This window comes from Poecilia mexicana, unplaced genomic scaffold, assembly GCF_051168715.1.
Source record: "Poecilia mexicana isolate PSO_F unplaced genomic scaffold, ASM5116871v1 scaffold_13, whole genome shotgun sequence".
Taxonomy (NCBI): domain Eukaryota; kingdom Metazoa; phylum Chordata; class Actinopteri; order Cyprinodontiformes; family Poeciliidae; genus Poecilia; species Poecilia mexicana.
The window spans coordinates 33,219,867-33,241,025 of record NW_028263382.1 but is presented as its reverse complement, the minus strand read 5'-3'; the positions used below and the strand labels follow the sequence as shown (position 1 = coordinate 33,241,025).

The window sequence follows — 21,159 nt, the reverse complement described above, 5'->3', positions numbered from 1 at the left end:
CTCTTTACCATTGTTTCTAATCATGTCTAAATATCTTCTCTACAGATATTAAGTAATTCCAATTTGCGGTTTTAAAAATATTTTCTCTAATATAAACATCTAGATTAACTGCAAACGCAACATAAAATCCAGATTTTGTAGAATATCTGTTAGTGTGAATACAGCCCGGTGCAAAGTATAAAAACTAATAAAATGAATAACTTATTGATTTTTATTTTATTTTCTTGATTTTATTGTTTCCAAACTCCCCAAGTAAAAAAAGGGAATAAAATGTCTTAATCAGCAGGCTGCAGAGGTGCTGGCGCAATTTAATATCCAGAAAGAACATCTTTTATGATGGTTTTACTTTTATTAAATTGAATCCTGAAGGTTGTTGTTAACAAAAATAGACTCCTGCATTTTTCTGACAAATGACTTTGAAATGCATACAGAGGTACGGAAGGTTTAGAATATAAACAAGAGCTAACACTGTTGCTTAGTCTTGCAGTGATTATTTTTCTTGTACATTTAAATGGAAGCTCATAACAATGACTTTATCATCTTCAACATTATGGTGTCCAAGTTATGTCATTGTACTCATACAGTATTAAGGGTAGGAAACACTGTTGCATTAAAATTTAAATTTATCTTATGGTAGCAACTCAAATTATTTAATTCAACCTATATTGCTTAGTAACGTGGAACAATGCTCAGAGTTTTAGCTTTAGATAAATTTCCACCAAAGTTAAGTCAGCATTTGAAAGATGGGGGAGGAGGAGTGTAAGTTATCGTGCTTCGCTCCCCCTCCAAGGAGATGGAAGGAATAATGAATGTCAGGTATGAAGGAGGGAAGAAGGATGAAAAGGAACAGAAATAGAGCGGCTTTCATAACAGCGTGGATCTCCACTGGGGACAGGAATCTGCTCATTAAAACCTTTCTTAGTGTAGAGGAGAAGAGGTAACCGGTGTTTTCTGGAGCTGTTAGAGACCCTGAAGACTCTCTGCTGACCCAAACACCCACCCAGTCCATACTCATCTGAGGACCACGCTTGAGTTTGAGACACTGAGCTCAGGCACTTCTTTTATATAAGGCACGTCTCCTCATTAGTTACCATGTATTTTATCAAAGCTAGTACAAAGCTAGAAAATTAAAAAGCTAGTATACACACACACACACACACACGCACGCACGCACGCACGCACACGCACACACACACACACACACACACACAGACAGACAGACATAGCTGACTGTATAGCTCAGTGGGTAAGTCACCAGTCTTCCACCCGGGAGACCCGGGTTTGAATCCAGGCTGGGGCACTGAACAATACTGGAAAGGCATATGGGAAAGGGAGGTGTCTCACAACAGCAATGCACAGTGGCTAACCTCTCTACGAGAGGACCACAGCAACCTCCCTGAACATGATCCATGCCTACTGGCTAAAGAAACTCACTGCCCTCCATGAGCAACTGGCAGCTCAACTGAACCAGCTGCTACAGAATGGTAGCACTACTGAATGGTTAACTGAAGGGCGCACAATCCACAACAAGACTGGCTACGGATACCGACTCAAGAATGGGGTCGGTATCAGTCACCTACATGGATGACATCAAGCTGTACGCCAAGAGCGAATGAGACATCGACTCACTGATCCACACCACCAGGATCTACAGCACTGACATTGGGATGTCAGTCAGACTAGAGAAGTGTGGCAATGGGGAACAGAGGACGAGGTGCTGGATCAGGAAATCAGGAAATCCTACCAATGACTGGAGAAACCTGGACTCAAGGACAGCACAGAGGCACTCATCCTGGCTGCACAGGAACAGGCCCCAGAGCAATAGAGGCCACACCAGACAAGTGGCTCAAACAGATCTAGGCACAGCCAAGATACTGCGCAAGACCCTCAAGACCACCCGCGGAGGGTGAGAAGGGAATTTTTTTATTTTATATATACACATACATATATGTATGTGTATATATATATATATATATATATGCCATATATGTACATATTCTGTGCCATATTCTATTCATATACTCGTACGGAAGTAGAGAAATTTAGTGGCACCCCGGTAAATATGAATTCCTTTTGTAATTGAAATTGAAAATTAAATTGGTAGAAGATCCAACCTTCAATTAATCATTGGAAGATATCTTAAGATTGGAGCATATACATGGAGACTTGACTGTTCCTCTTTGAACAATCCTTTGAGCTGTTCAGAGTCAAGGGTCCTCACTTCTCTTCATCTCACCTCATCGACTTTCGAAAAGAGTCAGGTCAGTGAACTGAGATGACTCTAAGGAAAAGGAAACTGTCTTTTAATCATGTCTCTTGAGTTGTCCAATGGCTTTGGACTATAAACTTGTTGAAAGATAGAAGATGTATTTTCAGTTTTCTGACAAAGTCCAGTGTTTATAGTTCTTAACAGTAGGGTCCCTAACAAGGTTCCAGGTGTCTTTGTAAGACAGATAGATGTTCCATCATACTAAACGGTAGAATGAATCCATCTCCTCATTACTAAACCCACCTTAGTTTACTGAGGACCTCAATCCTGGTCTCATCTGAACAAAGAGCACAGTTTCAGATAATATAAAGTTTACATATTTACATTTGTGACATAACAAAAAATGTTTTTACTGTTCTGTCATCACTCCTAGGTAAAATGTTAGGCTCTACACCCGGGGTGTCCAAAGTCGGTCCTCGAGGGCCGGCATCCTGTATGTTTTAGTTCTCTCCCTGGTTTTACATACCTGCATCAATTAGAAGGGCTGAGCAGAACACTGACTTGATGAGGAGGTTGTTATAACCACTAGGGAGAGAACTAAAACATGCAGGATGCCGGCCCTCGAGGACCACCCCTGCTCTAGGCTGAGCAGAGACGTAGGTTTGTAGTTCAGTTGTGCACTCACACACCTCCCCAAATGAAACTGACTTTTGAGGCAACCACAGCAGAGTTTGATTAAAGCAGACTAAACATAGCTGATGTAAATGCTCCCTAAGTTGCAGTCAGAACAATCACAGTAATAGGGCTGTTAAGTCACTGATAGGGCCATCAAGGTTAAATGAGTCACTGGCATGTCTACATGCCAGTGACTCCCACTTCTGTAATCATAAGCTCTTTGTCTTTTTTTTACATCCCTTACCATCTGGACATGTTGGCAGGATAAACATAGGCTGAAAGAAATGGGGCACTCTGTGCATATCATATTTATACCCTAAGGAGCCTGAAGTCATAGAGGACCAAGTACGTAAAAGTGCTGATCAAGTTGAAAAAGTAAATTATAAAGATTGTTAAAAAAAAAAGGGTGTGTTTTTTAAAATTGTTTCAGGTTTGATGTTGATGCTGCAAAAACTATACATTCATTTCAAAACCTTTTACACGCCAGATGTACCAATACGTTTCTGTTCATCTGGGATCTTCGCGACTGTGAAGGCTTTTCAGAATCTCCGTCCTGTGGCTTTTTCCTAAGCGCTGAGGCACGCTGTGAAAACAAAGCTCAAGGCTGAGCAGCCCTGCAGTTAAAGCCCGGGAGTGCCCAGACCTTGGGTAAAAATACCCAAAGCTGGGTCTATGTTTAGTATCAGCTCCCCCTTTGAAGACAGACCCAATTTTATCAAAAGACACGAGTCTGCTGTGTAATTCCTGCACAGCTCCCGGCCGCACTGCATATATTTCATATTCGGGTGAGCTGTTGCAATTTCAGTGCCAGACCATCTTTCCCTGGAAGAGGCTCATTTACAATATTGATGGCCGATCTTGTGTGGAGGGACTGAGGATGATTGAACAATCACGTCAGCTTACTATTTACTGGTAAAAGTCAAGCATCGCCCAGAGGCGCGATTAGAAAACCCAATTACTTTCAGACTATACTTGCGCTGTGTTGCCACCTGCCTTGGGCTTACAGTTGTTTTCTTTTATTACTTCCTTTCTGTATTAATCTCATTGTGACACAACGTCTGTCTTTCCTGCCAGCATTTCCTCTTTTACGCCAAGCTTTTTACTGCCTACATTAACAAGTTTCATTTTGTTGTGGGCTAAGGAAAATAGAACAATTTTTAACAGCCACTCATGTTTTTTTTGGACTTGACTAGAACTGTACATTTGTTTGCCATCTGGCTTTTATGAAACCAGTTGAGAGACAGCGCCATGTTTCTGTTAGTTTCACAACAGTGCAAGTTTTTCATTTTTTTGTTGGCACTGCAAAACACAAAGCAAAGGCTGTGTCATGAAACACTCAACAGAGAGGCTGGCTTCTGTAGGTACATTATGTGTAGTTATTAGTGTTTCATTACACAGTCTATCTTGCTATTTCAGTTTGGCATTTATATTTTACTATTTTCTAAAGACAAGTTAAAATAAGTTAAAATTGTGTCTTAAAAATGTTTTGTTAACTCTCTTTTCACATAATAATCACAACTACAAACAAACATGCTCTTTGTAACATATTCTGGACGGTTACTGCTCCAGCATGCTGATGAGTAGTGACTCTCCTGAGAAATATGTGAAGTTTGGTTCTTGGATAAATAATTTTCCTCTAACTTTTAGATTTAAGAGGGTTTGATTCCTCAAATCAGTTGCTACCAACTATTAGCATTTCTTCCTTAATGCTTAAATAATCAATGTAATGCTGAACATATGAAGCAAACAAGTTTTCAATTCACAACAAGAACAAAAAAGCTAGTTGTGAGACTAGATTAAAATTTTTTTGAGGGTGTAATCACAATTAATCAGATTTTTATTGAAAACCTGATATAAAAAAATAAGCTACATTTCCAATTCAAAAACTCTATTTGCTACCAAATTATCGAATAACTAGACATGAGCTCAACAGTAAAATATATTTTTTGGTTTCTAATTTGTTATTTGGGTTACTTCTTTTCCTTTCGGCTTTTTCCCTTTAGGGGTCGCCACAGCGAGTCATCCGTTTCCATGTAAACCTATCTTCTGCATCTTCTTCTCTCACACCAACTACCTTCATGTCCTCTTTCACTCCATCCATAAATCTCCTCTTTGGTCTTCCTCTAGGTCTCTTTCCTGGCAGGTCCATCCTCAGCATCCTTCTAACGATGTATTCAGTGTCTCTCCTCTGTACATGTCCAAACCATCTCAATCAGGCTTCTCAGTCTTTATCTCCTACACATCTGACATGAGCTGTTCCTCTGATGTATTCATTTCTGATCTTATCCATCCTTGTCACTCCCAAAGAGAACCTCAACATCTTCATCTCTGCTACCTCCAGCTCTGCCTCTTGCCTCTTTGTCATTGCCACTGTCTCTACACCGAACGGCATTGCTGGTCTCACTACTGTCTTGTACACCTTTCCCTTCATTCTTGCTGATACTGTTTTATCACACATCACACCTGACACTTTTCTCCACCCGGTCCACCCTGCTTGGACATGTTTCTTCACTTCTTTCCCACATTCACCGTTGTTCTGGACTGTTGACCCTAAATACTTAAAATCTTTCACTTTCTTTATTTTTGTTCCTTGTAACCTCATGTCTCCACTTGGGTCTCTCTTGTTCACACACACTTATTCTGTCTTGCTACGGCTAACCTTCATTCCTCTCCTTTCCAGGGCAAGCCTCCATCTCTTGAGATTTTTCTCCACCTGTTCTCTGCTCTCACCATAGATCACAATGTCGTCTGCAAACATCATAGTCCATGGAGATTCCTGTCTAACCTCATCTGTCAACCTACCCATCACCACAGCAAATAGGAAAGTGCTCAGAGCCGATCCTTGTTGAAGTCCCACTTCCACCTTGAACTCCTCTGTCACTCCTACAGCACACCTCACCACAGTCTTACAGCTATAATACATGTCCTTCACCACTCTAACATATTTCTCTGTTACTCCAGACTTCCTCATGCAGTACCAGAACTCCTCTCTTGGAATCCTGTCATATGCTTTCTCTAGGTCTACAAAAACACAATGCTGCTCCCTCTGACTTTCTCTGTACTTTTCTATCAACATCTGCAAAGCAAAGATTGCATCTGTAGTACATTTGCAGAGTGCTATTATACCAATTCAGTTTGTGTTTCAGGAACTCGTGGAACTTCTTTAGAAATGTGGACTGTGTATGCTTACTTTAGCACTGGGGACTGTTCTGCTGTGACATGTTTAGCATTGAAATAATAGCTTAGACTCGAGTAGCTTCGCTAATAAGCTATCTCCTTTTAGCACAACTTGAACACAATAGTCATTTCCCAGCATTCCACCAAATAATTTTTTGAAGTAGAAATTAAACTCCAATTAGCCAAGAGAAGCAGCTTTGTCGCCATCGCTGTTGTTTGCGTCCGTCTCTTGTGTTACAAATTTACAGGTGTTCTGTGAACAGGTCAATACAAAGGTTTCAGCTCAAGACTTTTGTATGTAAAAACAAAGTTGCTGTTAATTGGATTGATAATTTTAAATTTCTAAATTTCTATGTAATTAATTCTTCTAAGTTAAACGTCAAAGTATCAGCCCTATGAAAACCCATCAAAAAGTCTGTCCTTTTCTTTCACTCACCTCCTTTTTTTTTTTTTTTACATTGGATTATATATTTTCACTTAACTGTAAGTAAAAACATGTACTTACAGTACATAGGTCCAAACTATGATTTGCTTTTTGGGGGATTTTTTCTTATCACATTTGGCTGCATATCTTCAGCTTCAGATTTTGCACGGTCTGGTCTTTCAGTGAGGTCACATTTAAAATTTGTGGGAATTTAAATTATTTATCCTCTTTCTACTTTTTTTATTCCTCACAACACATACTACCCCTCTTGATGTCTCTGTAGATGAACCATCTTATTGTAAAGGCTGCAGCCAACATGAGCAGCACTTTTTGTACTGTCAGTTTCATCTACTGTCAATGCTTGTATCAAATAATAAAACTTGTACAGCAATTTTCTTTTTTTCTTTTTTTTTTTTTTGTTATACAATCTCAAATTATTCCAGTCAGCAGGCTGGAGCTGTGCTGCTACTGTTGGACCTCCTAACTTTGGGCCTGGCAGCCTCACTGTTCCTCTTTACAGACTTTTCCCCCATCTTGCACTGAGCTGAACACTTAACATGTCCTCAGCTGAAACAAGTGAACCAAACAGTTCAGGTTCTTCCTTTTTTCAGGTCATCCCTCACAATCTTTCCCTAGAATTTCCCCAGCATTAAAGAAATAAAATGTACAATTTTCTATTGACTTGTCTTGGAGAACCAAGTTACAGAAGTTGAATGTTGTGTTCAATTTGAGATGAGCCTAAATAATATTTCGACTGAAAATCCAGTACATAAAATTAAAGTATTTTACATTTACAGATTTTTTTAAATTTATTTCTTGCATCAAATTTTTAGTATCATTTTAACTAATTACAATAGCAGACCAGAGGCTCGGGGGGGAATTAATCATCTTTGTTAAAGAATGAGCAAAGGTAAGTTCAAGTTCACTGGCCTCACCCGGTCCTGATTACAGCTTGACCTGTAGAATCAAAACAGAAATTTAAGAACAGACCCAATGTTAGGGTCAATGTCATTTCTAAGGCCTTAAGGTTCCAGTCAACCAGAGTGAGAGAAATTACCAATAAAAAAAAAAAAAAATGGAGTCAACATGCAGAAGGACCAACCTTCACAAATTTACTCCAAATTTAGTCCATGGTGACATCAGCAGGCAAATTTGCTGGTAATGTAAAGGTGTGAGGCTGCTTTGCTGCTTCAGAGCCTCTCAGAACCTTGATGACCTTAAATTCTTCTTTCCACCAGAAAATCCTGGAGAAGGATATCCAGCTATCGCCATATATGGGTTCTGCAGCAAGAAAATGATCCAAATCAAGCAACAAGTCCGTCGCAGAATTACAAAAAAAAAAAAAAAAAGTTAGAAGTTTCAGTGTGGCCTAGTGAAAGTTCTTCAGATTAAGACCCCATCTGCATAGAGATAACTTAGATCTAGAAATTTTTTCTTTGTCACTGATTCAGCAAATTGGGAGACCGGAAATGATTTTTTGAAATATTTTTGAAACTGGCTTCAAGAGTGAATAACTTTCAGAATTCTGGTTTCATGTTTCCGTGTGGCCATGCGAGATTCAGCTTTTTCTAAACAATGATCTCAATCATTGAATCATTCGAAACATGGTGTCCTGTGGCACCATGATTGGCTTTGTGATGTGGTTTTTGTATCTTTCTGCGGGTGTGCGACAGCACCACCGATAGGCCTGGCATACCCATTACATCATGTGGTGCCGGATCCTGACATTCTTTTAACCATTTACAAAACAATACAGCACTTGTCTCCATTTGTACAGGACCTGGGTTAAAAATGAATCTGCAAAGAAGTTTCTAATAAGAAATTTTAACCTTTTTAAACATGAAATCATTGTTTGAAAACTGCTTTTTATATTTGTTGTGGTTAGCTTAGATTATTTTTTTTTATTTAACTTTTTTTTGTGTAACAAAAAGACAAAAACAGACGTAACTTGTAAAAGAGAGTCTTGTTAAATTTCCCAGTTGATGCCTGTGAAAAACATTTACTGTAATCAGCCACTGCGATATACAATGACGCTTTTGGTGTAACTAGTTTTTATGTGTGTAACTTTAACTAGGTTAAAAAATATATTGAAATTAATCATTTTTTCAGTCTGAAAAATGTGATAGTTATCAATATTTTCACATTTTAAATACTTTAATATCGCAATTTTTCACATAAAAATCAAGGACCTCAAATTTGTTATGAGATTCTATTTATTAAAGAAAATAGTGAGATAAATAGACAGAATCAAAAATAACAGAAATTCTTCAACAGGGCTTCAAATTAAAAACAAAATTACCATAACAGGAAACAAAGACACAATAAGTACTAATACAACTTACATTCATAGAAAATCACCAAGGTAAAGCTGTTTTAAAAAGAAGTAGTGTAACTCTGATTGATTGAATCTGTTAAATGAGATGTATAAAATCCCAGCACAGAAAAAATTTCAAAAACTGTAACATGCTATAATAGTAACAAGAAATAAACAACCCTGGTATATTTTAGCCTTTTGGAATCTTTTTTTGCTGTACATATATGAACCTAAAACCGGATCCAAGATTAAAGTCAAATATCTTCCAAAGAAAATAAAAGCATTGCTTGCGATGTGACCAAATCATATAAAACTTGGTATTGACCTGGCTGGCAGATTTATAAAGATGGATGTGACAGTGGAGAATTTGGTGTTGGAGGGTTATGAGTGGAAATAGATGGGGTTAGCAGCTCTCCGGTGTAATAAAAGAAATGAAAGTAGTAATAGACTCTCAGTGAATTCCATTAGGGACACACTGACACTACACAAGCCATTCATTATAATGATGCCGTGAAGTGAGATATTTCATTGTGGGGACCCAAAGCCTGGTGTTAAAGGGGACACTGAGGGATGGGTGGAGCACAAAGGTCTGCCTTTGCCGCATTAACTGCCGTTCTCTTCTGTTTCTATGGAGATTTGAGGCTTTTCAGCCAATCAATCAATAGGAGCATGCTTTTCATCCTTCATCAGGCGGCCTTGAGGTTTTCTGTGTAAGCAGAGACGGGCGGAGAGCCCATTGAAATCTTGTGTTTGAAATTGTGTACGACTTTCCAGCGGTATGCTGAAAGTGAGTGCAAACGGATTTGTAATCTAAGCAGCATGTTTGCACCAAATTGAGTTTTTTTTTTCCTAGAATGCACATTTGTCACACAACAGCATTTACTGTTATTTACATTGCCTCCCCCACCTATTTGTCACGTTTCAATAGATTTTCTAATAAAATGTAATTTTCAGTGACTATGTCGGTTAAATGAATGGTCTCCTTCGTGCAGGTGGAAAAGGAGGGAAGAAGAAGAAAACCAAGGCTGGATCTAAACCTCCCAAAGCTAATGGCTCCAACTGGGCCAATGTTCCCCTGCCCCCTCCCCCGATTCACCCTCTACCCGGCACAGAGATGGACCTGTATCCCAATGAGCACCATGACGGAGGAAGGTAAGCGTGCGAACAGCGGCGGTAGATACAGCAAATGTGTTTTCAGTTGACCAAAAAAAAGAAAAAATAACACAAAAACATGTTTTTAGGGTAAGTTTCCCTTCAAAACCAAGTGTTTAAGTGTATGCATCGTGAATAATGACCAATTACTGCAGTTTATTTTAGTGTATCCTAATTAGCGACCATTTTAATTTCATTGCTCCATGTAGTTGCTTAATTTTTCAGTGCCTTTTATTCTTTTTATAAGCAGAGTCAAAATGTTTCTTTGTTCAACAAAATGCCTCAATTCAGTTTATTTATAAATCGCCAACTCATAATAAATGTAATCTCAAGGCACTTTGCAGAAACAAAAATTCTAAGTTTCCTTGCAAATTTTAATGTAAGATACTAAAATACAGAAAAATAAATAGCAAGCAATTGAGCATAGAGTTAGAAAAATAGAGCTTTTAACAACAAAGCATATGGCTTCTTATTAATTTATACCCCCATGTTTTATAAGCATGTTGCCATTTTACCTTTTTTTGTTTCTGTAAAACATTGTTGCATACCCATACACTTCAGCAATTATGTTTTAAGCTGCAGTTGCACTGTTTCTTATCTTCCCATCAATGTTGGAGAATTGAAAACAGAAAACCCAGGACTAAACATAACATGAAGGGTATTTTGTTAAACAGACCTCTAGGAGGTTCTGAGCATCTGTTGATGTGCTCATGTTCTGAATAGCATGTTTATCGGGATCAAGGGTGTAGAATGTACAGCAATTGTTTGCATAATGTCTCCTGACAATACCTTGCTGAAATTGAAACAGATCTCTGCAACATGATGACAGTACTGCACGGTGCATATTTAGAGTGTAAGACAGACAGCTGAAGGAAGCTGTCGCTTTTAGACATTTAAATTGGTTCAAGTGTATCCAAGCACCTCAAACAGATTTCACTTTATACTAACAGAAGCTAATTTAGCTGGTTCAGAGTGTCCCTCTTTTTGGTGCATGAGGTGCTGCCTCCTCTAACCTCCATTTCCAATCTGGGAGTCATCTGATTTAATAGGCTATCTGGCAAATGAAGAGTCTCTTCCACTGTAAATCTGAGGCTGCTTTTAATGGCAGCAGATTAAATCCGTTATGTCCTATGGCGTGTGCGCGACAAATTTCTTTAATGAACATTTTTCTTTATGGCTTGTATTATTTTATCACGTGTAAGCACAGCTATGAGGAAATGAAGCCTGACAAGCACTATAATTTTACTCAAACCAGTCGTATAACAAACCCCTTCTTAAGTTGGACAAGGTCACAGAGGTTCATGTTTGTGCAGAGATTGTTCTCTTGTAATCAGAAAATGCTTTCTGTGGATTAATTTTTGTAAAATACAAATCTCTTGGCTGGGTGATTTCCGTTCTTACCTCAGGTATGAGAATGACACCTGGGGCCCACCCATGCCTGTGCAGACGTACCTTCATCAAGGCATGGAAGATGAGCTGGAAGAAGAGGAGGAAAGGGTTCCCACGCCACCCATCCGAGGAGTGGCCTCCTCACCGGCTGCCGTCTCTTTTGGACAGCAGTCCACAGCCACCCTCACCCCATCTCCCCGGGATGAGATGCAGCCCATGCTCCAGGCCCATCTGGATGAGCTGACCAGAGCATACCAACTGGACATGGCTAAACAGACATGGTACATTTGCATGCACTGACCTATATACTGTGCTGAATTGATGTTATGTTTTCTAGACCTTCTAAGGGTATTCCAGATTCACTCTTTGGACCTGCTAGGTTTTTTGGATTTTTTTTTTTTTACTAATTTTCAGTACCATTTATATACCTGACCTTGACAGATACTGTACAGCGTTTTTTGTTTTGTTTTGTTTTGTTTTTGTTTTTCTAAATTGGTTAAAGTGGCTGTCTGTGGGACAAAAGAAGAGGTGGGTTGAAATGAGGCGAATAGCATTTCTCTTAAGAAATAAGAAAAAAATCCAAGCAAATAGGCCATAGAAAGTATCTGTTTTTATATTTGGAATGTTGTTTCACAGATTTACCAAAAAATGATGCAAGAAATTGTATTTTATTTCTAGTGGCTAACAACAAAATGTTACAAGATCCTATAATAACCTGATTGCAAAGCTTTTATGTTAATGTCTATGTAACACTGATTGATTTATTATTATTATTTTGCATTCTAAACTTTATGTTTTAACAACAAAGATCCAAGCTCACCTAAAAAGATTACAAGATGGTCTTAGTCATTTGAAGTAAAAAATGTAAGAAATATTATGAAGTACTTTTTATATTAGCCTGCAAATCACTTTGCCTAGCTAGCTAGTTGGCTAGCTGGCTAAGTTATCAAGATATAACCTACTTTAGATAATTTATTGATAAATTGAGGATGATTTATCTAAAAACAAAATGTTTTAATATTTGAAAATGTTAGTTACATTTTGTTTTAGGAAGGAAAAAGTCCTCGATGCAACTACCTAACATTATAGCCACTTTGCTAGCTTTTTAGATAACTCATTCAGATGTAACTTATCTGAAAATAAGTTTGAGTATTATGATTTAGCTCTATTTTGGGGGAAAAAAAGTATTTGCCTTCATTTTCAGCTAGCAGTCTAGCTACACAGGATCACAGTTAGCTAGCTAACTGGCTAGTGAATGTATTTAGGTAACCATGTGGTATTTTTTGGCAGTTGAAACAGGTAATTTACTTTCAAAATGCATTGCGCAGATTCTGATTGCTTGTTTTTGCAAGTTTTAACTTTCAGCTGTTTTTCCACACATGAACTCTGTGTCATGGATACAAACCAATTAATCATTCAACTTTAATAGGCCCATGCTACCACTCTAAGCAACAACTACATTTTGCTTACTCCAACAGACACAATTTCATGCCCATGGTAGTTTACTTCCTCTACACACATACATTCTGGATTCCATTGTTGTGCTCATGCAAGTCAGATGAAGGCCATGCTTCATTCTGTCATCGACGCCGAGATAACCAGAGACTGGCATTCATTCATAATCGTGAAGCGGGCTGTGATGTGGGGGGTAGGGGAATCAGGGATGCCTTGTCGGGAAGAAGATGTCATGTTACCCAGTAATGACTATGTTGGTTAGAGAGCATCTCTGACAACCCCAGAGGGCCAGTAATTACAACCAATTCCCAATGCAAACTGCGTCAAACACTTTGCACTCCCTCTAACAAACGCGGCTGTCAGCCACTAAGGTGACAGCCATGTGTTGACAGGCCCCCGAGAAGGATGCCTTCGTATCATCCATGCATGCAACCACCAGGTCATTGTGTTAACTAGCATGCAAGCTGACCTTTGGAATTAGCGGATTTGTTTAAAGTTGTTCAACCGTTGATGTGAGGCAAGTCTCGAACAATAACTTTACGTCTTGCTTTTAGCACCAGAATCGCAGAATTTTTGTACTCCGCTATATTCACCTAGTCTATGAAGTTTCCCTTCCCAGGCACATGCAGGGAGGCTCTCATCCTCCCCTGGCACCAGCTCCGCCAGTGGGCTATGTGTCGAGCACAATGGTTTCCGACCTGGAGACTGACCTGCAAGACGAGGAGGATGAAGAGGAGGACGAGGACGAGGATGAGGGCTACGGAGCCAGACATCCCCGTGGTATCGAGCACACACCAGGGTCTAGTATGGACAACCTGGACAGCTCTATAACAGGTAGGTTGGTTACCATCAAAAAATACTGTTTTTGATTGGACCCACATTATTAATTAGGAAGAATATTTTTGCTTTTTAATGTCATTACAACTTGTTCTACAGTCCTGCTGTTGGTCTTCTGCACATTTTTTGGGGTCTTTTTTTTTTTTTTTTTTACATGAATTTGCTTACTGGTGTAGCCCTGTCCAATTTTTGAGCACTTCTGGCAGACTGTTGGGAATTACAATTATTATTTCTAAAATAGAGATAAGAAAGTCCATGAATTTTAAAGAGGATAGTGAGAGGGGATGTGATGTGACAGGAAAGAGGAAGATGGGGAAGGGTAGGGGGTAATGGACGCGATTTAACTGGCACCCGAGTCCAGAGCCAGTGCCACCCGTATCTTCCCAATGAGATTTCAAATAAATTTCACGTGCAGCATATTTGATTCCAGACCAGTGGCAGCATTACCATTTTTTACAATTCAGTGAAAACTTTTACAGCCCTCTGCCGGGGTTGGATTGAGGGGGAGAGGTGGATGAAGGACACATCACTGCAGAGCCAGGTTCTGGTCTGCTGGCTGGGTTCAGACAGAAGGTCACTATCCTCCACTGACGGAAAGCACAGTTCCACTATAAGGGGCCGCTAAAAAGCTCAATGGAGCTAATAAACAAACTGGAAGGAAACAAAATGAAATGATCAGTTTATATGCATCTTTATGTGCTGCTTTTACACATATGGCACAACTTTCATTGTAATGAAACTAGAATGATGAGACACAAATAGCACCATTTCAGTTACATTTATTATTAAAAGGGCAATTCTTCTGGATTCAAATTACATTTTTACACTGAGACCAACTTATACAGCATCTGCTGTAAAACTTCATGCATGGATTGGGTGAAATGACGGAAAATGCTGTTATGGTTAACAGCATGGTGGATTACGAAGCAGGGCATGTGGGAATGCATTATAAAAACATTATAAATGTTATATATATATCAGTGATGTGCAGGGTCAGGGGAGAATGGAAAAATAATATATAATAATTAAATCATTTATAAAGATATTTTCACCCTGTGGTTTGTACTATAAAGTACCTATTTTTCATTTCATTTAACCAAATCTGATTATTCTTTTCTTCAAAATCGCTGAATTTTCGCATTGACCCATTCAAATGCTCAGAAGCAAGCCGGTGAGGCAGCAGTGAGCTGAGCCTCACCTGGGATTGCGCAACCTCTCGTTAACTGCACTGGTTCCCATTCTATGAGAGCATGCTCCTCCTGTCTGTACGTCGCCAATAAAATGGTTAAAAACATTTAATGTATGAACTGATTTTCCATAATTTAGCTTATGTCACACAGTTGGTGAGTTTTTTGTCACCAACTGTGTGTAACGTGTTTTGTGTGCTGAGGAGCGATCATAAACGACAGAGAACAGATTCGAAGTAAGGCAGGCAGTTCTCGTGCCTCATCGCTGGGGGCGCTCATGAACCCAGACATTGTGATTCCACAACTGCAGAGTAAGAGACAGTAACAGCTAGCTAGCCATACAGTAGCTGCGCTGATACAGAGAGTGAGAAAGACGTGGTTTTGAGTTGTACTTTAAGGGTTTCTCCCTTTGCTGTTAAGCACAGCACGAAATTAATAATATCTACATGTATAAGTTTGATTGAGATAATCGAATTATTCTGCAGCGGCTGCGCGGCTAAGCAACACATGTTAAAGAATAGTCTTTTTGCCCTCCAGCTTTGTAGGCATGCTCGAAATTTCCTTAAGTAAACAATAACATGCAGGGGGTCTAGATTTGCAAATCCGATTATAATTAAGTCGGTTCCTCACCAGCTGTGAACCTCACCGCACATTACTGATAGAGATATATATATAACTTGAACTTGCGTTATATTTTGGCTAAAACAGCATTACTCAAACAGCAGCCTCCATATATTAGCTTTGAAATGTTCAAAGGCTAATACATGGATATCCCAGCATTTTTAAATGGGATAGAGATTAAAAGCTGAAATGGTAAATGTTAAAAACTTGGTCAGAACTAACCAATCAGAGCCAGGAGGAGGGTCTTAGTGCTGTCAGTGTGCAAATGGTGGAGAAACAAATTAATGCTACAGGAAAACTGTTTATCTGCTGTCATCAGTGGTCATGCTAACTACCTTTAGCATTCACTGCAGCCGTAGCATAGAAGAGCAAAGGGGAAGGTGTGAGCAGCACACAGAAGGGTATTAGCACTGTTAACCACTCTTGTGCACACACTGTTCACATCCTCCCCTTTGCTCCAGCTAAGCGGTCTGCAGTGAATGCTAAGGCCACGGATGATGGAGGATAAACAGATTTCCTGTATTGTTAAGTTGTTTCTCCACCTTTAGCACAGTAAAGAGCGTGTACACAAGCATGACTGACAACAACAAGACCCTCCTTCTGGCTGTGATTGGTTGCTTCTGACCAGGCGGGGTGCATTTCTGCAGATAGCAGAAGGACCACAGGAAGTAGGCTACATTTTTTCACACAATATCTGTCTCATGATTTCCGATCACAACACCGTAACAGATTTAACAAATAAATCTGTTAATAAAAGTCACATACTGCAGCTTTAAAGCTTATTTTCTTGTGTGTCCCTCTCACATAAATAAACTCAAAGTTGATTCCACAGTGATCAATTTAAATGTGTTAAAATGGCAATAGCAGAAATAGCGGGCCTAAATGCTAAAACGTGACTTTCCAAGGGATGATGGAACAGCGCGTTTGTTTTGACATATGCTGCTGCAGTGATTGTGCTCAAATGTGCAGCATTTTTCTCCTCTGTACTGCTATGAAGACAGCGATATTTCTCCTTATCTCCCCACTCGTGTGCTTCTGAGCCCATCGGTCCCGGCTCCAGGGTGAGCAGAAAGGAGAGAGGACAGATAGGAGAACACCGCCGAGATTTATTGCGGCCGCCGTTTTGATGCTCAGCGAGCGAGGGAGGGCAGGAGTGAGGCTCCTGTCAGGTGTTGCTTGATAGAGCTGACATTGTTTCAGTAATATGGAAATAGTTCTGTTTTCATAATGTTACACCAAAGGCTAGTAAATCAAGTGTCCTCACTGAAGCTTTGGAAAATATCTTCCATCTCCTCAGGGTTTTTTTTCCTTTCTTTCTCTTTTCTTTTTTCCTCAAGCAGTGTTTCTGCTCAGGCGATGTGTTTTTACCGTGCTCTGAGCTCATAGAGCCTATCTTTAGCTGATCAATTTAAGTCCTTAAGTTGTTTTGGGTATTGCAGAAGCATTTCTTTCTTAAGCCAGTGAGATAAAAGGTATTACTTGGTTTTTGTACAGGTCGTGTAATGTAAGAGCTGTAAAACTGGGGAGACTGTTGTGGGCGATTACTCTTCCATAAAGCCCCGCGAGGAGCAGCGTCCCTTCACCAGACCTCAGGTAGAGACGGTTGCTCATCAGAGGGAATCATTTTCCCTCTTAACGACATGCAGATTACGGTTTCCGTCGTCATAAATCAGTTTTAGAGGCAGGAGGGACGCGGCCGGAGTTTTACTGCCTCCAAACCATCCAGTGTTTACTGGCCTTTCTCCGTCGGTGCATGGAGCGTGTAAGGAGCCGGCTGACTTTTTTCTTTTTTTTTTTTTAGGGAGAGAGAGAGAGGACATTTTGGCCCATTGCTCTCATTTGAGATATGATAAAATGACAGATAGTAAAAGTTGTGGTTTGAAACATTAACGGTGACTAAATGCGGGGGGAAAAAATATCATGCACGTCCGTTACAATTCTTGTGACCTTTTCCATCTAATGTGATATGTGAATTTAAAACTATAACAACCTGGTAGTTTAGGCACCCTCGAATGGTTGCCGTGGGAGATTCAAGGAAACATGCATAAACATCCTCAAATGTGCATAAAAAGAGTCAAACCACCACTGTAAGAGCAGTTTGTGTTTGAAGAGGGAATAGCATTATGTTATAAAACATGATATAAATGTCCAAACAGTCAGTTTCTTTATGAACTGAGCAGATCCAAAATCTCACTTTTCTTCAGTTGAAACCAGTGTTATATTGACTTTAATGTATGCATGAATAAGATGCAGAGAAATTGTATCCTCCTTCAGCTTTTTTTGGTACCCTTCTCTTGACTGATACATTTGGCAAGGGAGATTTTGATACTTTAAATTGCCTCTCTTCAAATGACTATTTGCCTCCTTTAGATAAAGAATGCTAAGTCAGGAAAACCCTACTAGCACAGCTGAGCTAAAATATATATATATATATATATATTTTAGCTATATATAGCAAAAAAAATTATATATATATATATATATATATATATATATATACTATCACAAGGTATAACCCTCTAAAATTACTTATGTCGCAATTCGTTCCATTGCGACATGCGACATAGTGGCAATTTGACAGAGCCATGTAGATTACCTACATCAAAGAGTAAAGAGTAAGCATAATGGAACTCCAATCTAATTAAACTGGAATGATCACAGTTTGATTGGCCTGATGTTTCAGAGACTATAAGAGGTTTTCTTCTGTAGAGAGTGGATGTAAGTGTGGCTCAAAAGTTGCTCTGTGATGTGATTTGCTGAGGCAGTGCTCCCTTAGCTGAGCTGGAGGACTTGGAAGCTTCAGTCCTTTGGCTGGCACTGCCAATACTTCATTATCCTCTCTATTCTTTGTGGGAGGATTGGCCCCAGTGGAATTTCTGTCTTTCTTTCTTAGAGAAAAAAACTCTTAAGAAAGAAATTCAAAGAAAATAGAGAGAGGATAGACAGAGTGCTCGAAGCGGTTACTCCCTCCGATTTCAGTCACGGCTGCACAAAAAAAGAGAAATGGGTCATGTTAGTAGATGGACAACCTTTTGCGAGCCTGTGCAGAAGTCTTCCAATAATTCTGAGTGAATTTTCCTGCAATCAAAGTGGAAAGCTGTTGCAACTTTTGCTGCCGAAAGTGCAATTCCCCAAAGTCACATTTAGCAAAGTAGCAGCCGTCTCTTTTTAAACAAAGGAGGCCTGCAGACGGAGGGGGAAGTTGGAAAACTTTGAGGGGGGATTTCCCCAGCGTGTCTGGATCCATAAACCACAGTCATAATTTTCTGCCCAATTTCAGAAGTGTTGCATGTTATTTCAAAGGGTAGTACAATCCAGGGGAGCAAGAGGCATTGGATCGTTGTGCGAGTCGCGTTCGCTTCTGCGTTCATCTGCTGCCACTCTTGTGAGGTGGCAGCAGACTGACCTTTTAATTGGTCCAACAATCGTCCCATTTGCTGCCTCGGCCGCCTTTACCCTCGAACCATCCCGGTTCTCTGTTAAACCAGCCTGTTCCGTGGCGTTGCGGTGTGTGAGGAAAGAGATGGGAGTGTGTGAGCTGAGCTCTTTGGGTTCGTGCCACTCAGGCAAAGTCTGCCAAACCATTTCCACTGAAAGCTGTCACATTAGCCGACTGTTCTCCATGTTTCTGCTCGCCAAAGTGCCATATTTTTATTGGCAGACAGATACTTTTATATTTAAAGTTGCTGGCCCAGCTTTTTATATGTATGGGGGGGGGGGGAAATCAAGGCATAAAGAAATACAGTAGGGTGCGTATAATCCAGCGGTCATGAGTTGGACAGTGTATATGCATCTTCCCTGTGTTTCTTTTTGACCCGGTTTGACTAGATGTAAAACTTTTTGCCAAGTACTGATTAAATCCATGTTTGTTTAGTTTTTGTGGGGTTAATTATGATGCCTGAACACACAAGGGAATTATTTGAACCGAGCGGTTATTGATATCATGGGATCTGCTTTAAACCATCAAAAGTTTTGTACTGGATTAATGCTAATCAGGTTGTGTTGCCCACAGCCTCCATAGACGCCTTAATGGTCAGGCTACAGACTCCCTGCTTCAACTGTTGACTGTAGCTGTGGTGTATCTTCATCCCTTAGCTTTGGGTTGGTTTTGTTTTATTTAACCTTCATTTTACCAGGATGAAAGCCAATTGAAATTAAAAACCTCTTCTTCAAGGGATTCCTGGCCAAGAAGCAACAAATACAACACAAAAAGTTTCACAGTTAAAATTTCTCTTGGTCTGGCTCTAATACTCCGTCATACTTGTGTTACTAAGCCTATGCTTCCATTTTTTCCCACACTTGTATCCTCCACCATTAGCTCTGTACACCAGTGTGCCTGAACAAGCTACTTCTTCTACTGGTTTGAACAGGCAGCCTGTTGATTCATTTGAACACTGCTGCCACCTAGTGACCAGAGGCTTGTTTATGAAGACAAAGACAATAAAGACAATAATAGTGTGATACTCTAGTGTGATGCATCTTGCATCACACTAGAGCTCACCAACATTTTCTGTTCAGACAATTTTTGTAGTAAAAGTGTTTATGTTCTCTGTTTATCCATTTGACACATTCCCTTTACAAAAGGTGTTTTGTCAGCAAAACAAAAGCAGCGCTAGCGATAAAGACATGAAGCTACAAACTTCATGTCAGTATCTATACATGAAAATGCTTCCTATTTTAAAGTGTCTAACTCCAAATACTCATTTTATTTTTTTTTTAAAAAGTGCCTTTTAAAATTCATTGTCTTATCTGAAAACTGAATTGATGCAAAACAAAATTTCATAGTTTTAATATTTTTAGTTTTTGTAGCTGCAAAATATATTTACCCTTTAAAGTACATTCAGGAATTAAAAAATGAATTTTTATATGCTGATTCTTAAAATATTCCCGCTGCTTAACCATGGGTGGCTCTGCATTTTTAAGCAGCAGGATGAAACTCTGCTCTTACCACCAGGTGTTTCTTTCAATACAGCGTTCAGTGAGACATCACCTGGGGTGCTTGTGAAGCTCCACACAGGTGCTCGTATTGTTCTTTATCAAAAGAAGTTCACAATCAGTTGATGACAGTCCTGCTGCTTCACTGTGTGCATTCCTTTGTGTGTGCACGTGTGCGTGTGGTTGTGTGTGTTTTGTAGGTATGTGTTTGTAATAGTTGAAAGAGGGCAGGCCAGAACAAAATGACTTCACAACATTTTTTCTCTTACAAGAACAGAAATGGCCTGCGGCAGAAACAAAGTGATTTAAGTGTAGTGATTTAAATATTATTTTTCTAAGATCACTCAGTAGCATTATGTGTCTCTATGTACATAGAATTACACCACAGGTGTTCAGCCTGTCAGATGTTATATCTGTAAAAGTTATAGCAGCTGAGCACACACCAGACATATGAATGTGACAGAATGGGAATCTACAGTAAAAAATAAAGGTTCCACTGTCATGGGGTGTGGTTGGTGGTGGTGAGAATGAACGCAGGGACCCAGCTTGAGATGAAGATGATTAATTTAATGAAGAGAATAGCTCCAGGTCTCAGGCAGCACGGCAGAGCGGAAACACAGAGGCTCAGCACCAGTAGCAACTGAATACAACAAAGACTGACACGACGAGCTAATGCTGACACAGAACTTCCCAGTTCAACTGTGACGGCTTACTGACAAACGACATACAACACCCTGTACAACATTAGACAAGGACTCAACAAGAGACAAAGACAACAGGTGGA

The 21,159-nt window shown here is 39.6% G+C and overlaps 1 protein-coding gene across 1 annotated transcript in view; it reads left to right on the top strand.

Annotated features, from left to right (window-relative positions):
• The window catches only part of robo2 (roundabout, axon guidance receptor, homolog 2 (Drosophila)), a 278,307-nt gene that overhangs the window by 244,303 nt on the left and 12,845 nt on the right, over positions 1 to 21,159 (top strand). The window contains exons 23-25 of the mRNA XM_088012090.1: positions 9,792 to 9,951; positions 11,358 to 11,621; positions 13,415 to 13,629. Coding sequence (XP_087868216.1) covers positions 9,792 to 9,951; positions 11,358 to 11,621; positions 13,415 to 13,629 — 639 coding nt within the window. The remainder of the gene's footprint in view (positions 1 to 9,791; positions 9,952 to 11,357; positions 11,622 to 13,414; positions 13,630 to 21,159) is intronic.